At 44.7% G+C, this 24,586-nt stretch overlaps 1 protein-coding gene across 1 annotated transcript in view; it reads right to left on the minus strand.

Annotated features, from left to right (window-relative positions):
- Window positions 1–5,534: 5,534 nt before the first annotated feature.
- Window positions 5,535–24,586, minus strand: part of LOC123997409 (Golgi-associated kinase 1A-like) — a 26,665-nt gene continuing 7,613 nt past the window's right edge. The window contains exons 2-5 of the mRNA XM_046301601.1: window positions 14,885–16,384; window positions 7,245–7,367; window positions 6,480–6,583; window positions 5,535–6,155 (exon numbers count right to left, since the gene is read on the minus strand). Coding sequence (XP_046157557.1) covers window positions 5,951–6,155; window positions 6,480–6,583; window positions 7,245–7,367; window positions 14,885–16,384 — 1,932 coding nt within the window. The 3' untranslated portion in view covers window positions 5,535–5,950. The remainder of the gene's footprint in view (window positions 6,156–6,479; window positions 6,584–7,244; window positions 7,368–14,884; window positions 16,385–24,586) is intronic.

The following is a 24,586-nucleotide window of genomic DNA, read 5'->3' on the forward strand; positions in this document are numbered from 1 at the left end:
ATTTGGCATGTGGCCACAGACCCTCAAAAAGTTCTACAGGTGCACCATCGAGAGCATCCTGACCTGTTGCATCACCGCCTGGTATGGCAACTGCTCAGCATCCAACTGTAAGGCGCTGCAGAGAGTAGTGAGTACGGCCCAGTACATCACTGGGGCCAAGCTTCCTGCCATCCAGGACCTATATACTAGGCGGTGTCAGAGGAAGGACCAAAAAATTGTCGAAGACTCCAGTCACCCAAATTGTAGACTGTTCACTCTGCTACTTCACGACAAGTCTAGGTCCAAAAGGCTCCTTAACAGCTTCTACCCCCAAGCCATAAGGCTGCTGAATAATTAATCAAATGGCCACCCGTACTATTTAGATTGACACTCCCCTTTGTTTTTACACTGTTTATTACCTATTATCTATGCATAAAATCTGAAAAGACACGTATCCCAAAGGCATGATACATGCACATGCAAAAAGAAACGAACAAGGTGGGTAGATAACTAAGTGTGTCACTGTAGCAAAGTATTTATAAACTAAAGATCAGATCTCTTAAACATTTTGTTCATTTTCATTCTATTATCTACACAATAGGCCATATTTGATTTTGGCCCAATAGGCCTGGCATATTCCTACGTTCAAGGAGCTTTTGTTTTGATTAGGTTATTTTGCCTAAAAACCTTTAGAAAAATAAATACAAACTCTGCATCTCTGCATAGTCTGGCAAGAGTGGCCAAAAGGGTGTTTAGCATCCCCAGTGGCTCTGCAAGTGTGGAGAGGATATTCTCCACTGCGGGCCGGCTCTCCAGGCACCATCGCATGAGCCTGAAGCCACAGAGTGGCCAAACTCATGTTTATAAAAATGAATTCTAAAAATGAACTCAAGGGCACTGCTCCATGAGCGGGATTTCCAACCGCTCAACTCCCCTCACATACTCTGGTCCCCATCCATCCACCCGCCCTCATCCTCTCTTCCTGGCTGGAAACCATGCTTCCCACCCCAACCTCCACCCGAAGAAAGCATGCCTCCAACCACTTCCCATCCCACCCAGTAACCGGGGTTGCTTATTGCACTCACCCCCAAAACTACCAGAGACCCCCTCCCTGTACCACCCCTTCCCCATGGGCCTGAATGCAAAGAAAGTAACATTGGTTTGTATATGTGGGGCATTAGCTGAGATTGTTCTTTCGAGAATCAAGTATATTGGTCCAGGCCTCAATTGTTGCTTGACAATCATCATTCATTCTCGCTGGTGATAATTCTAATGTTATAACTTCTAATACCAGCAGCATACCACCCTGCATACCACTGCTGGCTTTCTTCTGAAGCTAAACAGGGTTGGTCCTGGTCAGTTCCTGGATGGGAGACCAGATGCTGCTGGAAGTGGTGTTGGAGGGCCAGTAGGAGGCACTCTTTCCTCTGGTCCAAAAAAATATCCCAACGCCCCTTGGCAGTGATTTGGGACACGGCCCTTTGTAGGGGGCCTTCTTTCGGATGGGACGTTAAATGTGTGTCCTGACTCTCTGAGGTCATTAAAGATCCCACAGCACGTATTGTAAGAGTAGGGGTATTAACACTGGTGTCCTGGCTAAATTCCCAATCTGGCCCTCAAACCATCACGGTCAGCTAATAATCCCCTGTTTACAATTGGCTCATTCATCCCCCCTCTCTCCCCTGTATCTATTCCCCAGGTTGTTGCTGCAAATGAGAATGTGTTCTCAGTCAACTTACCTGGTAAAATAAAGGATAAATTTAAAAAAGTAACTGAATCCACTGGTTAAATGGGAAAGAGTGAGGTGGTTGCCATTTTAGAGCCAACTATTTTTCGCAGCAGTGCTGCCTACCAGCAGTAATCTTCTGGGATGGATTGAGAGACTCAAAGGACTATCATCGTTAAGTAACAATAGATGGAAAGCATTGAATGTTGTAACCTTGTCCCAGAAGCATTTAACTGCAGGGAACTCCCACATCACATGAAGGAATGTTCCTACCTAATTTAGGTGACACAGTGAATAGTTGGGAGATGGGGCAAATTTAATTGTAAAATGTTTACTTGGTGTTAAATACAGCCTGTGAATAAATTTAAAATGTATAAATTGATGGTTCGGATTATGGAATGCGAAGGTCATATATTCTGTTCCAGTTAAAGGGTTGTTAAGATTCAATTAGATCTGTGGACCACACTGTTTTCATGACTAGCTCAGAATATGAGCTTTCCAAAAGTTGTCTATATATTATAAATAGTCTTTTTGGGAGATTATTTATTTATAAATCCCATCATTGGCTGTTTCGGTAGTTGGGTTTCCCAAGAGACACCATAGGCCAGCATAGCTGACTGAAATTATAAATATTATAGAAAAAGAAGTTGCTTGGTAATGTGTATGTATCTCTCACATTTTGGAATGTTCTCAAACCACTACATCGATAATGGTACGGATTCCACATTTGGATCATTGTGGTAATGCAAAAGGGCATCCTCCAGATCGCAAGGAATTATTAAGGAATATTGAAGTATGAGCAAGCCATTTTGATTCCCAGTTACATTGGTTTTCAATTTTAGGTCAAATAGACATTGTGTGAACAATAACAGGACCAAAGCTTAGTATAAATGGTTTATTTATCCCTATACTCAGCCAGGGGGCAGGAGAATCATGTCGAAACCAATTAAGGACGGGGATAAATTCTCAAGCCTGAAAATACTACATTTGACATTCTGAAACGGATAGTTCTCCTACGTCTTCCCTGTTTGTAAATGTGTACATTTTATCCGGGATAGTTTACCTTGTCATATATCTTTTAAAGCCACACTATGAATTTTATCCCAATAGCCAGAAGAAGGAGCCATGGGAAGCATTGAACTATATGAATTCAGTCGTGCCAATATATTCATTTTACGAGTAGATCTTCTGCTGGTTAAAGCAACTGGGATATTATTACATCTACTGAGGTCACATTCAATTGATTTGAGGATTCTGTTAAAGTTTCTGGTAATGGTTTTATCTAAAGAAGGAAATATATATAGTCCCAAATATTTTAAATAGGAAATGATTGTGATTCCATAAGTAGAGAGGGAGTCCTCCATCAGGGCCTTGAGAGACAGTTGGGCTGATTTGGTTAGATTCATTTGAATTGGATCGCCTTGTTTGCTGCTTCTAGTGACTCTGAACGAAGCAGAACAGATAGCGCCTGTTATAACTACAGCTGAGGGATTGGCATATATTATTTGAACAATTGGAGCCAATTCCCATATGTTCCAAAATAGACCATAGATATTACAATTCTATTCGATCAAATGCTTTTTCTGTATCAAGAGATAATACAGCCCAAATAGCTGCTGTTTCTGATTAAGCATCTAAGATATGTAATAGTCGACAGAGGTAAACACTTTTTAACAAACCCACTTTAGTCCGTGTGGATCAATTTGGGTAAATAAGTCTCGAGACGAGACGATAACATTTAGGAAAACAGTTTAATATCTGTGTTCATTAAAGATAGGGGGCGATAATGAGAACACTGGTGGCATCCTATCCTTTAAAAAAAAAGCTACATTTGTGCTGTGTTCACATCTCTCTCCTAAATGAGCTCTTGTGAATACCTGTATTAATCATTTAGAGCAATAGTGGACCTAATTGATTCCAAAATGTTAAATAGACCTCAGGAGGAATATTGTCCCCTCCAGGTGATTTTCCTTTATCATGCTATCCATTGCCCTTTTGATTTCATTGAGAGAGATGTGGGCTCCCAAATGGCTTCCCCTGTTAAGAGAAGAAGAGTTCTTAATTATTTTAAAAAGGCTCTATTCAATCAGATCCGCTTTAAGCGACATCCACATAGCGGTTGTTTTTGATGGTGTCGGAGGTGGAACTGCATTGGAGCTGCCACATCCACAAGTGGCTCGTGGAATTATACCTAAAGCAAACATTCTAATTTTCTGCACAAAGAAATCCCATGCAGCTTTGTTTACAAGTTCAAACACTTGTTTAAAAAAAAGCTGAAATGTAATCTACACCTCGATTAGGATGATAGAAATCTTCCTTATTTACCTGAATGATTTTTCAATTTGAACATAATTATTTTTATATAGCCTACAAATTCTGAACTTCTAACTCAAGTGGTGCAGGTGTGCTTCGTGACAAAGATCGCAAGAGCAGCTGCTCATTGATTTATGCAGGTGTCTGCTATCACCGGTTAAGGCTTGATCTGATTGAATCTAGTCCTTAGTCTGGTTTGGTGTAGATTTACAATCAAAAGTGTACAGTTATTTATAGAAGCAGGAGAATCTTTGATTGATTCATTTGGGTTTTGATAGGTATTCCTCTGTTTCAGATTCAATAGTTGCTATATCAGCTAATTGATCATTACTGCGTAGTTTGTTGGTCAGTAAACAACTAGGACAATTACCATGGAAGTAATGGTGGAGTCTTACTCGATGGATGGCTATTCTGCTCTCTGTCTTATCAATAAATAAAATGCTGTCTTAACTTTGGAAAGATTAATACCTACCTGGTCTGAAAAGAGTGTTTGTTTAGAATGCTCTAACACAGTTAGCAACATTTCCAATTCTGATATCTTCATTCAACCCAGATGTAAATTCAGTTGCATTATTTTTAATAAAACCTTTGGTGGTATCCCATAGAATCTGGGTGTCATTAACAAAATGTATATTGATCATTATATATTTATTTAGTTTAATTAGGATTGTGTAGTAATTTTGTAATAATTCTTGTGTTTCTTTAAGGAGATTTTGAAATTTAAAGTATGAGCTTGGTCAGGCATGCTTATATGTCAAATTTCTAGTTTCTTGATTGAAGAAAATAGAGGTACCTTCAGAAAGTATTCACACCCCTAGACTTTTTCCGCATGCTGTTTGTGTTACAGCCTGAATTTAAAATCGATTAAATTGAGATTGTGTCACTGGCCTACACACAATACTCCACAATGTCAAAGTGGAATAATGTTTTTAGATTTTTTTTACAAATTAATTAAAAATTAAAAACTGAAATGTCTTGAGTCAATAAGTAGGCTAAATATAACAACATAAATGCAAGCCTTAACAGTCAAATATCCTCATTATTATTAGAAATATATTCGAAATAACCTTAAACATAGAAAAACATGTTAACTAAGTGAATTGTGTCGAAGTCTATGGGACTGGCCATCTATCCTAAACAGTTTAGCCCATAGGAATGCAATGTGCTGTAGCCCCACAAGGAAGCAACCCCAGTCTGTAGGTCACTTCAATATATTGTCCATTGTTCATTAATTGTCGTGGAGTCATCATTGTCTAAATGTCCTGGAACATATTCAATAAGTCCAATGTTCATCAATAATAATAATTTTAATAATAATAATAATAATAGTGTTCCTTCACCCAATTGAGTTTGTTTCCTCATCGTTGCCTTAGGAGCACAGTCTTATAAAAGTTTTGGTATTTTCTTATCGACAAGACTCCTGGATCCAGTTCAGAAGCTATTCATTGATCTAAAATCTTTCATTTTAAGATTACAGCTGAATGCTTATCTCATAAAACAGACATTACTTCAACCGTTAAATCTGCTATTTTTTATTAGAAAATACAAAACTCACCTCATAAACAGGCAGCAGAGAAGACAGTGCAATTTCAATAAGATAATTTGCTTGTCTTGAGGGATGTTGACAAGATGTATGGATACAACATGGATGGGAACCACAACCAGCATGGAACAGGCATACAGTATCTGCGGCCCAAAGAGCACCCTCTTCCCTATATAGTGCACTGCCTTTGACCAGGGCCCGTAGGGTGTTATAGACAATGAAGGGCTGTGGTCATATGTAGTGCACTATATAGGGAATAGGGTGCCATTTGAGACACATCCTGTGTCTTTAGGCTGCCCGGGACCTTGAGGAGGCTTCTACGTCTGTCACAGGCACCCCCTGCCTGGATGAAATTAATGTGCTGCTGGGTGCTTTCTGGGCCATTGGATTCACAGATCCCTGTTCAGTCTCAGTCTCTTGTCGTGGATGTGCTGCAGCAGAATCCTCCCTCTCTGCTCAACAGTGTGGATGAGAGGTTTCAGGCCACGTGCCCCCCCTCGGCTCTCCCAGAATTGCTTGTCCATATACAGGGAGCTCAGGAGCATGCTCTCCAAACAGCCAGACTGGAGAACTGATACGGCTCTCTCTGGAAACCTGCCAGGAAAATACAGTAAGACTGTCAAATCCAGACAAATACCAGACGAAGGATATCAAACCCAATTGACTGAGCATATTGTGATGATGTGGCCTATTTTAGTTTCATCTACCAACAGTTATACTTCATCTCTGAAGCATTCAGAAAGAAATAACAACAATGCATGGAGTTGTGAAGATCCGCCCACTGTACACTAAGGTGCTTCCTAAATGGCACCCAATTCCCTATATATATATATTGGCTGGAGTTCTGGCAGACTCAGCCTATTTCCATGATTCTGTCTAGCCTTGACTAGAGACTGGATTATAGATGTTTGTACTCACTCATCGATGCCCTCTACTAAGCGGAAGTTGAGGTTGTCATGGGGATGATTTGGCCTGCCTGCATTGTCTATAAACACCAGTCTGGTAGGCTCTACCCTCCTCACCTGTAGAAAAAAAACATAGACAGACACAGTATAGTTTAGCATAAAGTATCATCAACACTAACTGTATCTCTTTGATAAGATATTAATATAGTAATTATGAAATGAGATGAACGCTCGGGTGACTAACTTTAAACTAGATAGTCTATCTTCTTGATGTGCAGTATGATACCTAAGAATGATATGCACATCACAAGATACACTATATTACAGTGAGCTAGGTCAAGAATCCAGTATATAGATACAAAGTCAACTCCTAATCCTTTCTACAACAGCTGAAATAATAAAGCGTAATGCGCTTAATATAATTATATTTGTCTTTGTCAAGAGCAAGTACCAAGTATCAGCAATGAGTTCAGCAGGTTCAGTGGAAAGAGGGAGTCATTTTTCCACAGAGCAGTTATAAAAGAATAGTGATCATCTTTGTCCATCATCGGAATTCTCTTTGTTAAGAAGAAAAGGTCTGGATAGTAGTAATAATATGAATAAATGTAGAGGTCTGTTTACATTGTCCAATTAGATTATTTAGACAAGCCTCCTCATAAACCTCCTTCAGGCTCTTACTTTACATTATGTCCAAGTAAGTAAGTAAGCCTTGTCTGGGCCAGAATGGCCCATACATTATGTCCATGTGATGTTTTCTTGGGTGTGATATGATAGTTACCAGGATGTGCACCAGCACTAGATCCTTTGAGTTCCTGCACTGGGTATGTAGCAGGTTCTCCACACATGGTTCTGCTGGGTCAGGCTGGAAACCGCAGCAGTACCGGTCCAGACGATCATTCACCTGCACAGGGGGATGGAAGAACATGGATTAGTTGGGATTGATCATCAACAATGACTTTTCCATAGAATTACAGTGGGGCAAAAAAGTATTTAGTCAGCCACCAATTATGCAAGTTCTCCCACGTAAAAAGATGAGAGAGGCCTGTAATTTTCATCATAGGTACACTTCAACTATGACAGACAAAATGAGAAACAAAGTCCAGAATATCACATTGTAGGATTTTTTATGAATTTATTTGCAAATTATGGTGGAAAATAAGTATTTGGTCACCTACAAACAAGCAAGATTTCTGGCTCTCACAGACCTGTAACTTCTTCTTTAAGAGGCTCCTCTGTCCTCCACTCGTTACCTGTATTAATGGCACCTGTTTGAACTTGTTATCAGTATAAAAGACACCTGTCCACAACCTCAAACAGTCACACTCCAAACTCCACTATGGCCAAGACCAAAGTGCTGTCAAAGGACACCAGAAACAAAATTGTAGACCTGCACCAGGCTGGGAAGACTGAATGGAAGACATACAAGACCACTGATAATCTCCCTCGATCTGGGGCTCCACGCACGATCCCACCCTGTGGGGTCAAAATTATCACAAAAATCCCAGAACCACATGGGGGGACCTAGTGAATGACCTGCAGAGAGCTGGGACCAAAGTAACAAATCCTACCATCAGTAACACACTACGCCGCCAGGGACTCAAATCCTGCAGTGCCAGACGTGTCCCCCTGCTTAAGCCAGTACATGTCCAGGCCCCTCTGAAATTTGCTAGAGAGCATTTGGATGATCCAGAAGAAGATTGGGAGAATGTCATATGGTCAGGTGAAACCAAAATAGAACTATTTGGTAAAAACTCAAATTGTCGTGTTTGGAGGACAAAAAATGCTGAGTTGCATCCAAAGAACACCATACCTACTGTGAAGCATGGGGGTGGAAACATCATGCTTTGGGGCGTTTTTTCTGCAAAGGGACCAGGACGACTGATCCGTGTAAAGGAAAGAAAGAATGGGGCCATGTATCGTGAGATTTTGAGTGAAAACCTCCTTCCATCAGCCAGGGCATTGAAGATGAAATGTGGCTGGGTCTTTCAGCATGACAATAATCCCAAACACACCGCCCGGGCAATGAAGGAGTGGCTTCGTAAGAAACATTTCAAGGTCCTGGAGTGGCCTAGCCAGTCTCCAGATCTCAACCCCATAGAAAATCTTTTGAAAGTCCGTGTTGCCCAGCAACAGCCCCAAAACATCACTGCTCTAGAGGAGATCTGCATGGAGGAATGGGCCAAAATACCAGCAACAGTGAGTGAAAATCTTGTGAAGACTTACAGAAAACGTTTGACCTCTGTCATTGCAAACAAAGGGTATATAACAAAGTATTTATAAACTTTTGTTATTGACCAAATACTTATTTTCCACCATAATTTGCAAATAAATTCATTAAAAATCCTACAATGTGATTTTCTGTTTTTTTCCCCCTCATTTTGTCTGTCATAGTTGAAGTGTACCTATGATGAAAATTACAGGCCTCTCTCATCTTTTTAAGTGGGAGAACTTGCACAATTGGTGGCTGACTAAATACTTGTTTGCCCCACTGTACATACAGGACTGTGATTTATCGCAGGGGTTCCCAATTGTTTTTGTTTTTACAATTCCTGATTGTATACCGATCTAAAACAACACATAAATCTGTGATTCTTTAGGCTTGAAACAAGCGGTACAACACTCAAGGAAGATACAGCTCTGATGCACATGGAATTATATTTGATTGGTCTCTATGACATTCAGAAGCTGAGCTACAGCCTTCTAAAGTTGAGGAGTGAAAGAAATTGGACTATGCGTTGTTTTAGACTTTGCTTGGGAAGTATACAATCTACAATCTTATACAATCTGACTCTGTGGCTGTCAATTGATCCATTCACTTTCTGCAAAATAGAATGTGAATAATTTAATTGAGTGTTCATATAAATTATCATAATAAAACATATTTGATAACGGTTTAGACTTCATTTTCTTTATAAATTATTATGATTATTATCATTAAAAAATGTAGAATTGCAGGAAATTAGCTTCAAAACAACACCATTTTCCTAGGTCCCGCAAATGAAACAAATTCAAGCTGGTGGTGTATTTTCCATATGCTATCTCAATAAACAGTCATAAAGAAAGCAACGGGGTGCCTGACATGTTTTACATGTGAAAAAGGGGGCATGGTGAAAAAAGGTTGGGAACTCCTGATTTCTAGGATCTCTTCGGTCCTTTCTTTATAAAGAACTTCAGACTTCAGAACAGCTTTCCAAGAGGAAAATCAAGGGTGACTACAAGAAACAAGTAGAAAATGCATTTACTTTCTGAAACTCTTACCGCTTGTTTGCTATACAGTCATTGAACATTTTGTTGACAGAAATCCAAATGCAGCCAAGTAAGGCCTAAGTGTTGGTAGAGATAGTGACAGTTACAGCTTAAGCCTTTGGCATGATGTCATAAGGTGAATGCACCGATTTGTAAGTCGCTCTGGATAAGAGCGTCTGCTAAATGACTTAAATGTAAATGTTAAATGCATGAGAGCAGGAGCGAGAGGGAGGTGAGAGGAGGAGCGAGAGGGAGGTGAGAGGAGGAGTGGAATGGTAAGAGGAGGAGTGGGGGGGGGTGGTGAGAGGAGGAGTGGAATGGTGAGAGCAGGAGCGAGAGGGAGGTGAGAGGAGGAGCGAGAGGGAGGTGAGAGGAGGAGCGAGAGGGAGGTGAGAGGAGGAGCGAGAGGGAGGTGAGAGGAGGAGCGAGAGGGAGGTGAGAGGAGGAGTGGAATGGTAAGAGGAGGAGTGGGGGGGGGTGGTGAGAGGAGGAGCGAGAGGGAGGTGAGAGGAGGAGCGAGAGGGAGGTGAGAGGAGGAGCGAGAGGGAGGTGAGAGGAGGAGTGGAATGGTAAGAGGAGGAGTGGGGGGTGGTGAGAGGAGGAGTGGAATGGTGAGAGCAGGAATGGGGGGTGGTGAGAGGAGGAGTGGAATGGTGAGAAGAGGAGCGAGAGGGAGGTGAGAGGAGGAGTGGAATGGTGAGAGGAGGAGTGGGGGGGAGGTGGTGAGAGGAGGAGTGGAATGGTGAGAGCAGGAGTGAGAGGGAGGTGAGAGGAGGAGTGAAATGGTAAGAGGGGGAGTGGGGGGTGGTGAGAGGAGGAGTGGAATGTTGAGAGCAGGAGCGAGAGGGAGGTGAGAGGAGGAGTGGGGGGTGAGAAGAGGAGTGGGGGGTGGTGAGAGGAGGAGTGGGGGGTGGTGAGAGGAGGAGTGGGGGGTGAGAGGAGGAGTGGGGGAGGGGGAGGAGGAATGGGGGGTGAGAGGAGGAGTGGGGGGTGGTGAGAGGAGGAGTGGGGGTGGTGAGAGGAGGAGTGGGGGGTGGTGAGAGGAGGAGTGGGGGTTGGTGAGAGGAGGAGTGGGGTGTTGGTGAGAGGAGGAGTGGGGAGGTGGTGAGAGGAGGAGTGGGGGTGGTGAGAGGAGGAGTGGGGGGTGGTGAGAGGAGGAGTTGGGGGGTGGTGAGAGGAGGAGTGGGGGGTTGGTGAGGAGGTAGTTACATGTGTGAGACTGACCCCTGCGGGAACTTTGACGACAGTAAAGAGGTGGATCAGTCATTATAGGTCAATCACCTGCAGTGAGGGCAAACCAGAGCAAGCTAGCGAAAGCAGTAAGACTGCTTCTTTTGCCACCTCATTTATTGCATTAAGTCCAATTCCATGAACAAGAATGCTATAGTAAAGCCAAACCTTTAAGTGTACTTTAAATGTATATCTATTCCAACTTCAGGCTGACTTCTCTCCACTTCACCAACTTCAATAATCACTGTTTAAAGAAGGAAGCTCTTTTTTAAAAGTTAACACCCATCATTTTGCATTTGTTCATGCATGTATGTATTCACAGCAGTTGTTTTTTTTGTTGCATATTCACACAAAAAAATCCCTAAATATAATGACGCAACATCAATACCTGTGGTACCATTCTCTTCCTCATTATACCGCAGAATAAACCACCTATCAGGGGAGGAAGGGAGCAATGTCGTCATTGTTGTTAAACTGAGAAGTGAAGGCATTGCCACACTCTGAGAGTTACCAAGGTGAGATATGCCCCCAGGGCTGTCTGGGCCTCTCTGTGGTAAAACTCACACCACACCATTTCGCTTCACTTCTTTAGCGCCTTCAGGAGTTCTCACATCCCTACTACATTTCACCCTGACACTAGAATACACTCATTCGCGTAGAGACAGAGTACAAGAGTCTCCTGGATACGGCTCCAGTGTTGACATACAGTATTACACCATCACCAAGTCTCTGGGAAACAGGACATGCTATTAAGGTCTATATCACACACAATAACATCACAAGTAAAACAACAAGCCTATTCACAACTAATTCATAGCAATATATCAGTAGCCTTCTTAGCCTACAATGGCAATTCAAAGCATCCAAGGCAATGACCAACAACAAGGACACTTGGCGCAAGGTCCTCTGTCGTCTCTGTACTCCCCAGGCGAAGTGCGTGTGTGACTGTGTGTCCTTCACACTGTTCCCCTTGCTAATTGGTGTTAGGTTCCACATCAGAGCCATTAGATGTGTTAAATGAGCAGGTAGGAACAAGTGTTACAGGGTCCCAGTCAGCAATTCCACTGAATCAATACAATCAATACAATGCTATTAACAGTTGGCCATGTTACAAGTATTGACTTCTGCAAAGAGACTACTCATGTATTATTCATACAGTGGCTCGGCCGCATCCCCATCCCAAATGGCACTCTATTCCCTATATAGTGCACTACTTTTGATCAGAGCCGGTCAAATCTAGTGCACTATTTAGGAAATAGGGTTCCATTTTGTATTCAGCCACTATTCTCTCCCCCCACAGTTCGGTTACCCATTCCATTCCATCTCACAGAGAAAAGGCAGTCTTTCTTTATCTTTATCAGATTTTTCTACAGCTGAGATGGTTCAGGGGCTGGCTGTTCTATTGAATAGTTTTCTATTTTTAATAGAATGGGTAGCATGGATAAAACGCTGTAATAGCCTCCAAAGTGAGAGAATATAGATTGAACACAATCAAAGAATGCAATTTGTGACTCATCTCTTTTAGAGTTTTTAATTGTTTTTGTTTGCTCGGCCTCTTTTCCTTCTCATTGTGAGACATTATTTTCTGAAACAATATGTATTCTGCCCCCAATCTGTATTGGCTATGTAACCATGACTGTTCACCCTGCAGTAACAAAGTAATGGATAGAAAAAGTAAGCACCATGATGTTTTTTTCTAAATGCTTTGTTTACTATGTGGTGTCCTTCATCCCCATAATTCTTCTGCCAGTCATAGACCACCCTTTTCAAAGAGCACCTAATACTAAGTCTCCATGGCCTTGTAGTTTTCACCCATCAGAGCGCACCAGCACACCCTTTATTTCTTCTGGGGGGGATTTTCTAAACAAAGAAATGGACTTTCTTTTGGCTATAGAGACAGATAGCGAGAGGAGCAGCTTCTATCACTTTCCTCTCAGTCTTTCCTAATGTGGACTTAGGCATCCGTGATTGCCGAGCATCACCATGGCAACCCTGACTTTGACTTCACACCGCCAGAGGCCAGACATTGGGTCTTCAGAGGCCTGATGAAGACTGAGACTGGTGTGTGTGTTTGTGTGTATCAAATATTGTACATTGTACTCTGTCTATACCATACGTACCTACTCTCTCTTACTTGCAATATACATCATTGGGTTGTTGGCTTCATTGCCACCTCTCATTCCCTAACGGGAGCTTAGATATTCCCCATGCAGAGTTAGACTGACATACTACTCCATTTAGAGTGGGACTGTGGCAGAGCTGGCCTTATCAATCGCGTATTAATTACATCCTCTCAGGATGTCTCAGCTTTACACACACACACACACACACACACACACACACACACACACACACACACACACACACACACACACACACACACACACACACACACACACACACACACACACACACACACACACACACACACACACACACACACACACACACACACACACACACACACACAAAATGATCCTCCATCTGGCTCTTACAAGGACCATGAGCCATCATTTCTTACACAATAAAGATCTCCAACTTCATTAGAAATCACTGGCAGATCATAAATGAGTTTGAAGCTAAATTAGAGACAAACATTGCGTGGATTTTTTATTGAACTGCGCTGATACATCAATCTACTGTAGTAGGGAGAATGATAATGTTCCTTCATCTAGAAGGGAGAATGATAATGTTCCTTCATCTAGAAGGGAGAATGATAATGTTCCTTCATCTAGAAGGGAGAATGATAATGTTCATTCATCTAGTAGGGAGAATGATAATGACGTATTATGTTGCATGGCTAGTAAGCAGGCGGGATGCACTCACCATGAAAAAAACATAATTATCTGATAATCAATTACATTTATCGCTCCAGACAGAGAAAGTCACACTCTTTTCATTGGCCGGCATCTTTTAATCTAAGGCAGTTTAGTGAGTAGAGTTCTTCAGATGATAAGACCTTGGCAATACAATCCAGTGCTCAAATAGGCTCATTATCAAGGACTGCCAGCCTACTATTAGACGAGGTGGGTGGATTTCATCCAGTGCTCAAATAGGCTCATTATCAAGGACTGCCAGCCTACTATTAGACGAGAGGTCGGTGGATTTCATCCAGTGCTCAAATAGGCTCATTATCAAGGACTGCCAGCCTACTATTAGACGAGAGGTCGGTGGATTTCATCCAGTGCTCAAATAGGCTCATTATCAAGGACTGCCAGCCTACTATTAGACGAGAGGTCGGTGGATTTCATCCAGTGCTCAAATAGGATCATTATCAAGGACAGCCAGCCTACTATTAGACGAGAGGTCGGTGGATTGCATCCAGTGAGAATGTTCTTTAATATAAATGCAAAACAAGATCTGCATCCCAAATGGCAAACTATTTCCTTTGTAGTGCACTACTTTTGACCAGGGCCCATAGCACCATGAGTTTTCCCAGTCTGCTTGACCTCATGAGTCCTTATCAACTGGACCCTCCATAGTGACGTTAAGTGAAACACTAGCTAACTGTCCGTTTATACAGCGTACTGGAATAACAACTGTACAAATCTTACATCTCTCAAGGTGAGGTGAGATTTCAATCAGAACTCTAGTCTATGCATTATTTAAATAGGTTGTCTTCATATGGCGTGATTGAAAGGATATAGAACGCTATCAGTTTGGATGTGTACGTTTGAGTGGCACATCAGGATAAAAATGAGTTAAGGTTATGGCTAAGGTTATGGTTACGGTTAGGGATACGGTTAGGAATTAAGATCGGGTTGGAATGCCTGACATTAGGACCTGACATGACAGTCACATATTCACTACCTATCAGTTCTTCTGACCTCTGAACTCTAGCCAATGTATCTTTTAAAAGTTCAAATCAATGCTGTCAATAAGTTAAATCAAAGGTTTTAACAAGTGTGATTGGAGGATACAGTGTTATTAGTTGTTCTATACCTGTAGGAGGAAGTCAAAGAGTGCCAGGCGTCCCCACTCCGCATGGTGAACCCCCACACAGGGGGTCTCGTTGAGGGCCACGCCGCTGCCACTTCCACACCTGGCCCTCAGCAGGCTCTGGTACTGGGGCCAGGTGAGAGGGAACGAGTTCTGGTCATTGTCATCATCAGCCAGGTGTTGGATGCCTGGGTCCCACCACACCACGGGTCTGGCTGCCCCCCTGGTGTATTTGTAAGGCAGGATGTCACTGTGGAAGTCCCTGAGCACTGTGGGCAGACTCCTGTTCAAGCCCAGAACACGGTCTAGATGGAAAGCGAAGACTTCGAACCAGTCGTCTGGACGTTTGATCAGGGCACACAGACCCTGTTGGCAGTGCCCACTGTGGTCAGCCAATGGAGCCCCAAGAGAAGGGGGATGATGAGGGGCACCCAGCCCTACATGGAGGACCTGTCCGTGGGCTGGGACCCTGGCCTTACTGACAACCTTACTGCCCGAGAGGAACTCCATCTTTTGAATATCGTCCTTGCTGAGCCATGGCACAGAGTCAGTGTCCTCAGTCCTTATTCTCCGCGTGTCAGTGTCTGGGAACTCCCTCTCTCCAGCTGACATCTTACACCAATGGGCCCCCCCCTCACTCCCTTTCTCTGGCTCTGCTGCTGTTCCCGCTGTGGGCCGGGTCTCTTTACGCCCAGACGAAGGCTGTCTGTCACGTTTCCTGAGTTGTCTGGGGACCTTTTTCACAGACTGCTGCTTGGTTAAGTTCTTCCTCCCTGCCTTCCCTGCCTGCCCTGCCTGCCCGGTGTGCCCCTGGTCCTGTCTCTGTTCATCTGGAGTACATTTGTGCTCAGAGTCAGACAGGCCGAGGTCTGCAGTACAAGGGAGGCTCTGGCTACGAGCTACAGTTTGAGGCACGGCTGGGTGGACGTTCTCTTGTCTGGGAAGAGGTTGTGGTTGGGTGGAGAGCTCTGAACCACTGCAGTTGGTTAGATGGTTTCCATCATGCCTTATTAGTACAGCATTGACTGTCAATGGCGGGGTATCATGTTGTTTGTCTCTAATAGAACTTGGCGGCATCTCTTTCTTCTCTTTCCTTTTGGAGGCGATGCCCTTAGTTTTACGATTCTTCTTGTAGTTGCTGTGAGTTCTCTCACCTGTCATGCTAGCTGCTCTCCTATCCAGTTTGGGCTGGTCCTTCACCAGGTGTTGCTTGGAGGACTCTTTGACTTTGTCACTCTGCTTCCAACCTCCACTGTGACCGTTGAGGGGTAGAGGAAGATGGTGGTGGTGGTGGTGAGGGGCCAATGTGGCCCTTTCCCTGGGTCTTGCCCTCGCTCTATACCCCCCGGCTCCAGCAGAGCTCAGGCCTCGTGAGGGCAGCCTGCGTGTCTCAGAGGAGGGGAAGGGGAGGGTGTTGATCAACACCACAGACAGGGTAAAGAGGAGGAGGAAGGCCCACACTGCCCACCTCTTGCAGCAGATCTTGGACCACATTCTTAAGGCCTGCATGCATGGGAAACAGGAAACAAAGAGAAAGTTAGGTATGTAGTTGGGAGCAAACCACCAAAAAGCCATGATTATAATGGAGCAGAGCTATAAATAAAATATATTTACCCTCTAAATTGCATGGTCGCTGGTCGGCCACTTGAACTGAACAGCTCAGATTACAGTGTGTGTTTACAGAAGAGGAAACTTACATCTCTCAGAGGTTGAGGAATGCAAATATCAGTACACAGACTGAAGGATGAGGGTAGGCAAAAAAATTCAACAACCTGTGTTTCAAAAGGATATATAGATTTGGTAAGTTATTCTGTGAAAAAACTAAGGTGAGAGAGAAAGAGATTGAGAGTTGATCCACATGTATCTCATTTACACTCAGACAAGTGTAAATAAAGCCTTTTTCAGCCATTAGCTGGGCTTTCCTCTGCTTATAATGTAGGAAAGTTACAGCCACTGAGCTGAGACAAATATTATGGCACACACATAGATATTGCAGCATTCCCTTCTGCACGCCAGACCATCCAGAATGTGCTGACAGATACTGCGTGCCAAATGGTATATAGTGGACTCCTTTTGACCAAGGCCCATAGGGAATAGGGTGCCATTTGGGACACAGACAGATTCTGGATGGCTTACTTCTACTACAGCCTCTGTGATGATGAATTACTTTTCTGTGGCATAGGCTAAATACAAACCGGTCCCATTCCATAAAGTCTCCATCGCATATAGAGTATGTATGCCATAGAGATAAAGCCATTCAGATGGATCTCTATGGAATATGCTCTCAATGTTATTCAAACCTATGGTAAATCCAGAGGCAGTTATTTATCTGAATCACATATCAATTAAATAATTAGGCTATGGTATAGAGCTATAGAGGCTATGGTAAAGGCTATAGAGGCTATGGTATAGAGCTATAGAGGCTATGGTTTAGAGCTATAGAGGCTATGGTATAGAGCTATAGAGGCTATGGTATAGAGCTATAGAGGCTATGGTATAGAGCTATAGAGGCTATGGGATAGAGCTATAGAGGCTATTGTACAGAGCTATAGAGGCTATGGTATAGAGCTTTAGAGGCTATGGTACAGAGCTATAGAGGCTATGGTATAGAGCTATAGAGGCTATGGGATAGAGCTATAGAGGCTATTGTACAGAGCTATAGAGGCTATGGTATAGAGCTATAGAGGCTATGGTATAGAGCTATAGAGGCTATGGGATAGAGCTATACAGGCTATGGTACAGAGCTATAGAGGCTATGGTACAGAGCTATAGAGGCTATGGTACAGAGCTATAGAGGCTATGGTATAGAGCTATAGAGGCTATGGGATAGAGCTATAGAGGCTATGGTATAGAGTTATAGAGGCTATGGGATACAGCTATAGAGGCTATGGGATAGAGCTATAGAGGCTATTGTATAGAGCTATAGAGGCTATGGTATAGAGCTATAGAGGCTATGGGATAGAGCTATAGAGGCTATGGTACAGAGCTATAGAGGTTATGGTACAGAGCTATAGAGGCTATGGTATAGAGCTATAGAGGCTATGGGATACATTTACATTTACATTTAAGTCATTTAGCAGACGCTCTTATCCAGAGCGACTTACAAATTGGATAGAGCTATAGAGGCTATGGGATAGAGTTATAGAGGCTATGGGATACAGCTATAGAGGCTATGGGATAGAGGCTATGGGATAGAGGCTATGGGATAGAGCTATAGAGGCTTTGGTACAGAGTTATAGAGGCTATGGGATAGAGCTATAGAGGCTATGGGATAGAGCTATAGAGGCTATGGGATACAGCTATAGAGGCTATGGGATAGAACTATAGAGGCTATGGGATAGAGGCTATGGGATAGAGCTATAGCGGCTTTGGTACAGAGCTATAGAGGCTATGGGATAGAGCTATAGAGGCTATGGGATAGAGCTATAGAGGCTATGGGATAGAGCTATAGAGGCTATGGGATAGAGCTATAGAGGCTATGGGACAGAGCTATAGAGGCTATGGGACAGAGCTATAGAGGCTATGGTACAGAGCTATAGAGCCTATGGGACAGAGCTATAGAGGCTATGGGACAGAGCTATAGAGGCTATGGTACAGAGCTATAGAGGCTATGGGACAGAGCTATAGAGGCTATGGTACAGAGCTATAGAGCATATGGGACAGAGCTATAGAGGCTATGGGACAGAGCTATAGAGGCTATGGTACAGAGCTATAGAGGCTATGGTACAGAGCTATAGAGGCTATGGGACAGAGCTATAGAGGCTATGGTACAGAGCTATAGAGGCTATGGGACAGAGCTATAGAGGCTATGGGACAGAGCTATAGAGCATATGGGACAGAGCTATAGAGGCTATGGGACAGAGCTATAGAGGCTATGGTACAGAGCTATAGAGGCTATGGTACAGAGCTATAGAGGCTATGGGACAGAGCTATAGAGGCTATGGGACAGAGCTATAGAGGCTATGGGATAGAGCTATAGAGGCTATGGGACAGAGCTATAGAGCCATGACTACATGGAACTCTCTTCCACCTCAGTTAACCCAAGCAATAAAATCAGAAATAAAATCACCCAAAAAACAACACAACGCTAACTTTGAACACACACACACACACACACACACACACACACACACACACACACACACACACACACACACACACACACACACACACACACACACACACACACACACACACACACACACACACACACACACACACACACACACACACACACACAAGCCAAAACACATTATTCTCAGTAATATAATATAGTATTGTAATTTTGTAATGTAATAATGGAGCAAAGTAAATTTATATGATGTTTTGAATGATGTAATGTTTCATTTCTGTTCGTCGCCAGGAAGAGAATCTGCTGCCTTGGCAACAGCTAATGGGGATCCTAATAAAATAATAAAGACTAAATATTATGGTTCCATTCGATCTTCACGTACTTTTATTTTTTTATTTTTTTTTATTTCACCTTCATTTAACCAGGTAGGCTAGTTGAGAACAAGTTCTCATTTGCAACTGCGACCTGGCCAAGATAAAGCATAGCAGTGTGAACAGACAACACAGAGTTACACATGGAGTAAACAATTAACAAGTCAATAACACAGTAGAAAAAAAGGGGAGTCTATATTCATTGTGTGCAAAAGGCATGAGGAGTTAGGCGAATAAATTACAATTTTGCAAATTAACACTGGAGTAATAAATGATCAGATGGTCATGTACAGGTAGAGATATTGGTGTGCAAAAGAGCAGAAAAGTAAATAAATAAAAACAGTGAGGGATGAGGTAGGTGAAAATGGGTGGGCTATTTACCAATAGACTATGTGCAGCTGCAGCGATCGGTTAGCTGCTCAGGTAGCTGATGTTTGAAGTTGGTGAGGGAGATAAAAGTCTCCAACTTCAGCGATTTTTGCAATTCGTTCCAGTCACAGGCAGCAGAGTACTGGAACGAAAGGCGGCCAAATGAGGTGTTGGCTTTAGGGATGATCAGTGAGATACAGCTGCTGGAGCGCGTGCTACGGATGGGTGTTGCCATCGTGACCAGTGAACTGAGATAAGGCGGAGCTTTACCTAGCATGGACTTACATTTTACATTTAACATTTAAGTCATTTAGCAGACGCTCTTGTCCAGAGCGACTTACAAATTGGTGCATTCACCTTATGACATCCAGTAGAACAGTCGCTTTACAATAGTGCATCTAAATCTTAAAGGGGGGGGGGGTGAGAAGGATTACTTATCCTATCCTAGGTATTCCTTAAAGAGGTGGGGTTTCAGGTGTCTCCGGAAGGTGGTGATTGACTCCGCTGTCCTGGCGTCGTGAGGGAGTTTGTTCCACCATTGGGGGGGCCAGAGCAGCGAACAGTTTTGACTGGGCTGAGCGGGAACTGTACTTCCTCAGTGGTAGGGAGGCGAGCAGGCCAGAGGTGGATGAACGCAGTGCCCTTGTTTGGGTGTAGGGCCTGATCAGAGCCTGGAGGTACTGAGGTGCCGTTTCCCTCACAGCTCCGTAGGCAAGCACCATGGTCTTGTAGCGGATGCGAGTTTCAACTGGAAGCCAGTGGAGAGAGCGGAGGAGCGGGGTGACGTGAGAGAACTTGGAAAGGTTGAACACCAGACGGGCTGCGGCGTTCTGGATGAGTTGTAGGGGTTTAATGGCACAGGCAGGAAGCCCAGCCAACAGCGAGTTGCAGTAATCCAGACGGGAGATGACAAGTGCCTGGATTAGGACCTGCGCCGCTTCCTGTGTGAGGCAGGGTCGTACTCTGCGGATGTTGTAGAGCATGAACCTACAGGAACGGGCCACCGCCTTGATGTTAGTTGAGAACGACAGGATGTTGTCCAGGATCACGCCAAGGTTCTTAGCGCTCTGGGAGGAGGACACAATGGAGTTGTCAACCGTGATGGCGAGATCATGGAACGGGCAGTCCTTCCCCGGGAGGAAGAGCAGCTCCGTCTTGCCGAGGTTCAGCTTGAGGTGGTGATCCGTCATCCACACTGATATGTCTGCCAGACATGCAGAGATGCGATTCGCCTGGTCATCAGAAGGGGGAAAGGAGAAGACTAATTGTGTGTCGTCTGCATAGCAATGATAGGAGAGACCATGTGAGGTTATGACAGAGCCAAGTGACTTGGTGTATAGCGAGAATAGGAGAGGGCCTAGAACAGAGCCCTGGGGGACACCAGTGGTGAGAGCGCGTGGTGAGGAGACAGATTCTCGCCACGCCACCTGGTAGGAGCGACCTGTCAGGTAGGACGCAATCCAAGCGTGGGCCACGCCGGAGATGCCCAACTCGGAGAGGGTGGAGAGGAGGATCTGATGGTTCACAGTATCGAAGGCAGCCGATAGGTCTAGAAGGATGAGAGCAGAGGAGAGAGAGTTAGCTTTAGCAGTGCAGAGCGCCTCCGTGATACAGAGAAGAGCAGTCTCAGTTGAATGACTAGTCTTGAAACCTGACTGATTTGGATCAAGAAGGTCATTCAGAGAGAGATAGCGGGAGAGCTGGCCAAGGACGGTTCAAGAGTTTTGGAGAGAAAAGAAAGAAGGGATACTGGTCTGTAGTTGTTGACATCGGAGGGATCGAGTGTAGGTTTTTTCAGAAGGGGTGCAACTCTCGCTCTCTTGAAGACGGAAGGGACGTAGCCAGCGGTCAGGGATGAGTTGATGAGCGAGGTGAGGTAAGGGAGAAGGTCTCCGGAAATGGTCTGGAGAAGAGAGGAGGGGATAGGGTCAAGCAGGCAGGTTGTTGGGCGGCCGGCCGTCACAAGACACGAGATTTCATCTGGAGAGAGAGGGGAGAAAGAGGTCAGAGCACAGGGTAGGGCAGTGTGAGCAGAACCAGCGGTGCCGTTTGACTTAGCAAACGAGGATCGGATGTCGTCGACCTTCTTTTCAAAATGGTTGACGAAGTCATCTGCAGAGAGGGAGGAGGGGGGGGGAGGATGATTCAGGAGGGAGGAGAAGGTGGCAAAGAGCTTCCTAGGGTTAGAGGCAGATGCTTGGAATTTAGAGTGGTAGAAAATGGCTTTAGCAGCAGAGACAGAGGAGGAAAATGTAGAGAGGAGGGAGTGAAAGGATGCCAGGTCCGCAGGGAGGCGAATTTTCCTCCATTTCCGCTCGGCTGCCCGGAGCTCTGTTCTGTGAGCTCGCAATGAGTCGTCGAGCCACGGGGCGGGAGGGGAGGACCGAGCCGGCCTGGAGGATAGGGGACATAGAGAGTCAAAGGATGCAGAAAGGGAGGAGAGGAGGGTTGAGGAGGCAGAATCAGGAGATAGGTTGGAGAAGGTTTGAGCAGAGGGAAGAGATGATAGGATGGAAGAGGAGAGAGTAGCGGGGGAGAGAGAGCGAAGGTTGAGACGGCGCGATACCATCCGAGTAGGGGCAGTGTGGGAGGTGTTGGATGAGAGCGAGAGGGAAAAGGATACAAGGTAGTGGTCGGAGACTTGGAGGGGAGTTGCAATGAGGTTAGTGGAAGAACAGCATCTAGTAAAGATGAGGTCGAGCGTATTGCCTGCCTTGTGAGTAGGGGGGGAAGGTGAGAGGGTGAGGTCAAAAGAGGAGAGGAGTGGAAAGAAGGAGGCAGAGAGGAATGAGTCAAAGGTAGACGTGGGGAGGATAAAGTCGCCCAGCACTGTGAGAGGTGAGCCGTCCTCAGGAAAGGAGCTTATCAAGGCATCAAGCTCATTGATGAACTCTCCGAGGGAACCTGGAGGGCGATAAATTATAAGGATGTTAAGCTTGAAAGGGCTGGTAACTGTGACAGCATGGAATTCAAAGGAGGCGATAGACAGATGGGTAAGGGGAGAAAGAGAGAATGACCACTTGGGAGAGATGAGGATCCCGGTGCCACCACCCCGCTGACCAGAAGCTCTCGGGGTGTGCGAGAACACGTGGGCGGACGATGAGAGAGCAGTATGAGTAGCAGTGTTGTCTGTGGTGATCCATGTTTCCGTCAGTGCCAAGAAGTCGAGGGACTGGAGGGAGGAATAGGCTGAGATGAACTCTGCCTTGTTGGCCGCAGATCGGCAGTTCCAGAGGCTACCGGAGACCTGGAACTCCACGTGGGTCGTGCGTGCTGGGACCACCAGATTAGGGTGGCCGCGGCCACGCGGTGTGGAGCGTTTGTATGGTCTGTGCAGAGAGGAGAGAACAGGGATAGACAGACACATAGTTGACAGGCTACAGAAGAGGCTACGCTAATGCAAAGGAGATTGGAATGACAAGTGGACTACACGTCTCGAATGTTCAGGAAGTTAAGCTTGTAGATGACCTGGAGCCAGTGGGTCTGGCGATGAATATGTAGCTAGGGCCAGCCGACGAGAGCATACAAGTCGCAGTGGTGGGTGGTATAAGGTGCTTTAGTGACAAAACGGATGGCACTGTGATAAACTGCATCCAGTTTGCTGAGTAGAGTGTTGGAAGCAATTTTGTAGATGACATCGCCGAAGTCGAGGATCGGTGTCCAGGGCACAGCTGGGAGCTGAGGGGGGTCGGTAGCAGGCGGCAACAGTGAGAGACTTATTTCTGGAGAGAGTAATTTTCAAAATGAGTAGTTCGAACTGTTTGGGTATGTGTAACGGATGTGAAACAGCTAGCTTAGTTAGCGGTGTGTGCTAAATAGCGTTTCAATCGGTGACGTCACTTGCTCTGAGACCTTGAAGTAGTAGTTCCCCTTGCTCTGCAAGGGCCGCGGCTTTTGTGGAGCGATGGGTAACGATGCTTCGTGGGTGACTGTTGTTGATGTGTGCAGAAGGTCCCTGGTTCGCGCCCGGGTATGGGCGAGGGGACGGTTTAAAATTATACTGTTACATATGGACCTGGAAAGTATGACATTACTTTGCAGGCTAACCAAGCCGCTCTCTGAGTGACAGCCAGAAACTGCCATCAAGGATCAGCTTTACTAGCCCACAGTGCAACTCCACTGTTTATATAACCAATAGTAGGGGAAAGCAGTCATCTCTCAGAAAGACAACCTACATCAGCTGTCCCTCAGCCTGCCTCTCTCCTGTTCTCTCCTCCTCCCTCTCTCCTCTCTTTCTCTCTGAGGGAATTTGACGGAAGGAATGTTTCAAACCCATGAGATCTTTTTCCAGTCGGTGGCTGACGACAGTTTTACAGCATTCTCATACCCCACCTGTGAATGGATTTCCTTATGCTCTTCTGAAAAAATGTCATGCCAGTAGTTCTGACTGAGTCAGGGGTTCTGATGGGCTTTTAGATGTCTGTGGAGATCCCTGTCTGAATAAGATTTACTACTTACCCAGCTGACTCATAGGACACAAAAAAATCAACACCTAACCACCAGACATATGTGTAGATCTGACATATGGTGGTAGCTCTATCTTGCCCTCTGATAGGCCAGGTGAAATTCCCGCCATATTGCATAGGGTGTATCTCTATGGATTAATTTGCATAAGATATGTCATGCACCTATACTGTACTGTAAATTGTAATAAGCTCCTGAGCAGCAGAGATATTCTTTGGCGGTGGGTGGAAGAAGCTTCACGATGCCACGGTCCAACACCCTCACTCCAGTGACGCACTGCACCAGCCTCCACCTGGCAAAGCCAGAAGACTCACTCACACTCACTGATGAAACCTGCACTCCAAGAACAAATGATACATATGTTCCAACATCCTGGAATTTTGTGGAAGTGACCCAGCTGCACCCGGTCTTGAGCCTTTCCAAACCCTG

This window comes from Oncorhynchus gorbuscha, linkage group LG15 (assembly GCF_021184085.1).
Source record: "Oncorhynchus gorbuscha isolate QuinsamMale2020 ecotype Even-year linkage group LG15, OgorEven_v1.0, whole genome shotgun sequence".
NCBI classification, from domain to species: domain Eukaryota; kingdom Metazoa; phylum Chordata; class Actinopteri; order Salmoniformes; family Salmonidae; genus Oncorhynchus; species Oncorhynchus gorbuscha.